Raw genomic sequence first — 2,500 nt, forward strand, 5'->3', positions numbered from 1 at the left:
TAAATTAATTAATAAATTAAAAGAAATAAAGCAACAGAAGACCAAAGTCTCTCTCTCTCTCTCTCTCTCTCTCTCTCTCTCTCTCTCTCTCTCTCTCTCTCTCTCTCTCTCTCTCTCTCTCTCTCTCTCTCTCTCTCTCTCTCGCTCTCTCTCGCTTTTCCGGTTCTGACGCCAGTGTCGAACGAGCTGGCACTTGGAGAAAGAGAGAGAAAGAGAGAAAGAGAGAAAAAGAGAGAGAGAAAGAGAGAAAGAGAGAGAGAGAGTGGGGAAAGAGAGATAAAGAGCGTCAAAACACAGCAACTCCTGTGTTCAGGGATTTGCTTTCTGGGCCATTTCCGAACCTCCCTACCCCCCCGCCCCCCCTCCCCCACCCCGACGCAGATCCACTTGAACGAATCCTGCAACCTGTGTTCCTCTGATGCTCAGGTTCACTATCTTTCGTAGATAGTTAGATGCTCTTCTGCTCTCGTAGAGTTAGATCTTCTTTTGTTTTCGGAAACGATTCGATTCCATATAGTTTGATGCTCCTTTGTCAGCCACACGTAGATGGCGTGTGTGTGCGTGTACATGAACACACACATACACACTCACACACACACACACACACACACACACATACACAGACACACACACATACACACACGCATGCGCAAATGCACACATAGTCATTCTCAGGGCTTTCCATCCCATCTGGCGGGATAGAAGCGCTGGTAAGTCCCTAACAACAAAAATAACACAGGTGTCTCAACAGCACCCCATAAGAAGGTTCCTTTCACGCCACCACTGAAGGTCTCTCCTGACGGAGATGTGACAGTACTTACCTTTCTGCAGGGGAGACGTTGGATAGAAGCGCTAGTAAGCCCCTAACAACAAAAACAACACATCTTTATCAACAGCACCCCATAAGAAGGTCCCTTTTCAAGCTACCACTGAAAGTCTTTCCTGACGGAGATGTGGTCGTACTTACCTTTCTGCAGGGCTTCGGGGAGACGTTGGATAGAAGCGCTAATAAGCCCCTAACAACAAAAACAACACATCTTTCTCAACAGCACCCCATAAGAAGGTCCCTTTTTAAGCCACCACTGAAAGTCTTTCCTGACGGAGATGTGGTCGTACTTACCTTTCTGCAGGGCTTCGGGGAGACGTTGAAGGACGCCATGAACTGTTTTCGTTGCGCTGACGTCAGGATCGTTCTTGGTCTCTTGGGCCCTCGACGACCGTCCCGAGGTCGAGATCCCTCGTCAACGATGTAGTCGTCACCCAGAGGACCTGTTGGGGGTGTCAACGAAGAAGAATCTGAAACCTCTTCGGCAGCGAGAAGGAGGAGGAGGAGGAGGGGGAGGAGGAAGAGAAGGAGGAGGAGGAGGAAGAGGAAGGGGAGGAAGAAGAAGAGGAGGAGGAGGAGGAGGAGAAGGAACCCCGAAGGACCTAAGATGTTTAGAAGTTCCCAAGAAGAATTCGAAAACGAGATCGTTGGGAGGGGAAAGGCAGTAGGAAGGTAGTATGCGACCTTAGGTCCTTTGGAAAGGAGTTGTAGGATTTGCTTGCAAGCGTGTAGCAAGCAGACATGCATGAACTAGCACTTAAAAATAATCTCACATACACATCTTCTCATGTACGCGACACATACACGCATTTAACCAGTCAATTCACAATTATATGAATTTAAAGTCATTTTATATTTGTTTACTTTGGTATATGATATCATTAAAAGAAAAACTGTAATGAAATTTTGATTGCTATTTATGTATTGAAGTTATACAAGCTATACACAGTCATGCATGTCAGCATTTATTACTCTCTCTCTCTCTCTCTCTCTCTCTCTCTCTCTCTCTCTCTCTCTCTCTCTCTCTCTCTCGCTCTCTCTCTCGCTCTCTCTCTCTCTCTCTCTCTCTCTCTCTCTCTCTCTCTCTCTCTCTCTCTCTCTCTCTCTCTCTCTCTCTCTCTCTCTCTCTCTCTCTCTCTCTCTCTCTCTCTCTCTCTCTCTCTCTCTATCCACAGTCACCCACAGAACCATAACCAACAAGAAGAAAAAACCTCGATAATACTAACACAGCCACTCACTCTGTCCCCCATGCTGCTGCAATAGGAACATTTCCTTTTCATAGTCTGCCCTGCAGAAGACCTGATGTCCCCTGAGGACATACTGGTCGCCCTTCTGCAGGACTTGGCAGCAAACGACGCAGGCGAAACAGTGGAGATGGAATACGAGGGACTGGGCTCTCATGACCAGTTCGTGTGGCAGTAGACGATCTCCGCATCCGGCACATTTGACGGAGAACAACCTGGAGGAGAAAACGACGAGAATGAGAAGAAAAAACACTGTGGAATAGCTGGGCTTCCTAAATCGATGTTCTCCAAAGAGAAAAAAAAACACTGTGGAATAGCTGGGCTTCCTAAATTAATATTCCCCAAAACGTGTGGTATAGCTGGAATATTTACAACAATCTTTCCCAAACCTTTCCTTCGGGCGACTCAAATATGACCCCCATGATGATCG

The 2,500-nt window shown here is 47.0% G+C and overlaps 1 protein-coding gene across 5 annotated transcripts in view; it reads right to left on the reverse strand.

Annotated features, from left to right (window-relative positions):
* Nucleotides 1–2,500, reverse strand: part of LOC143036495 (LIM homeobox transcription factor 1-beta-like) — a 103,811-nt gene that overhangs the window by 48,597 nt on the left and 52,714 nt on the right. For 4 of the 5 annotated variants that reach the window (XM_076203909.1, XM_076203912.1, XM_076203911.1 and 1 more), the window contains 2 exons: nt 2,053–2,285; nt 1,121–1,269 (listed from right to left, as the gene is read on the reverse strand). In XM_076203909.1, the coding sequence (XP_076060024.1) occupies nt 1,121–1,269; nt 2,053–2,285 (382 nt within the window). The remainder of the gene's footprint in view (nt 1–1,120; nt 1,270–2,052; nt 2,286–2,500) is intronic. The other variant, XM_076203910.1, reaches the window with a different exon arrangement.

Source organism: Oratosquilla oratoria, chromosome 20, assembly GCF_046742065.1.
Source record: "Oratosquilla oratoria isolate Oo_2021 chromosome 20, ASM4674206v1, whole genome shotgun sequence".
Taxonomy (NCBI): Eukaryota; Metazoa; Arthropoda; class Malacostraca; order Stomatopoda; family Squillidae; genus Oratosquilla; species Oratosquilla oratoria.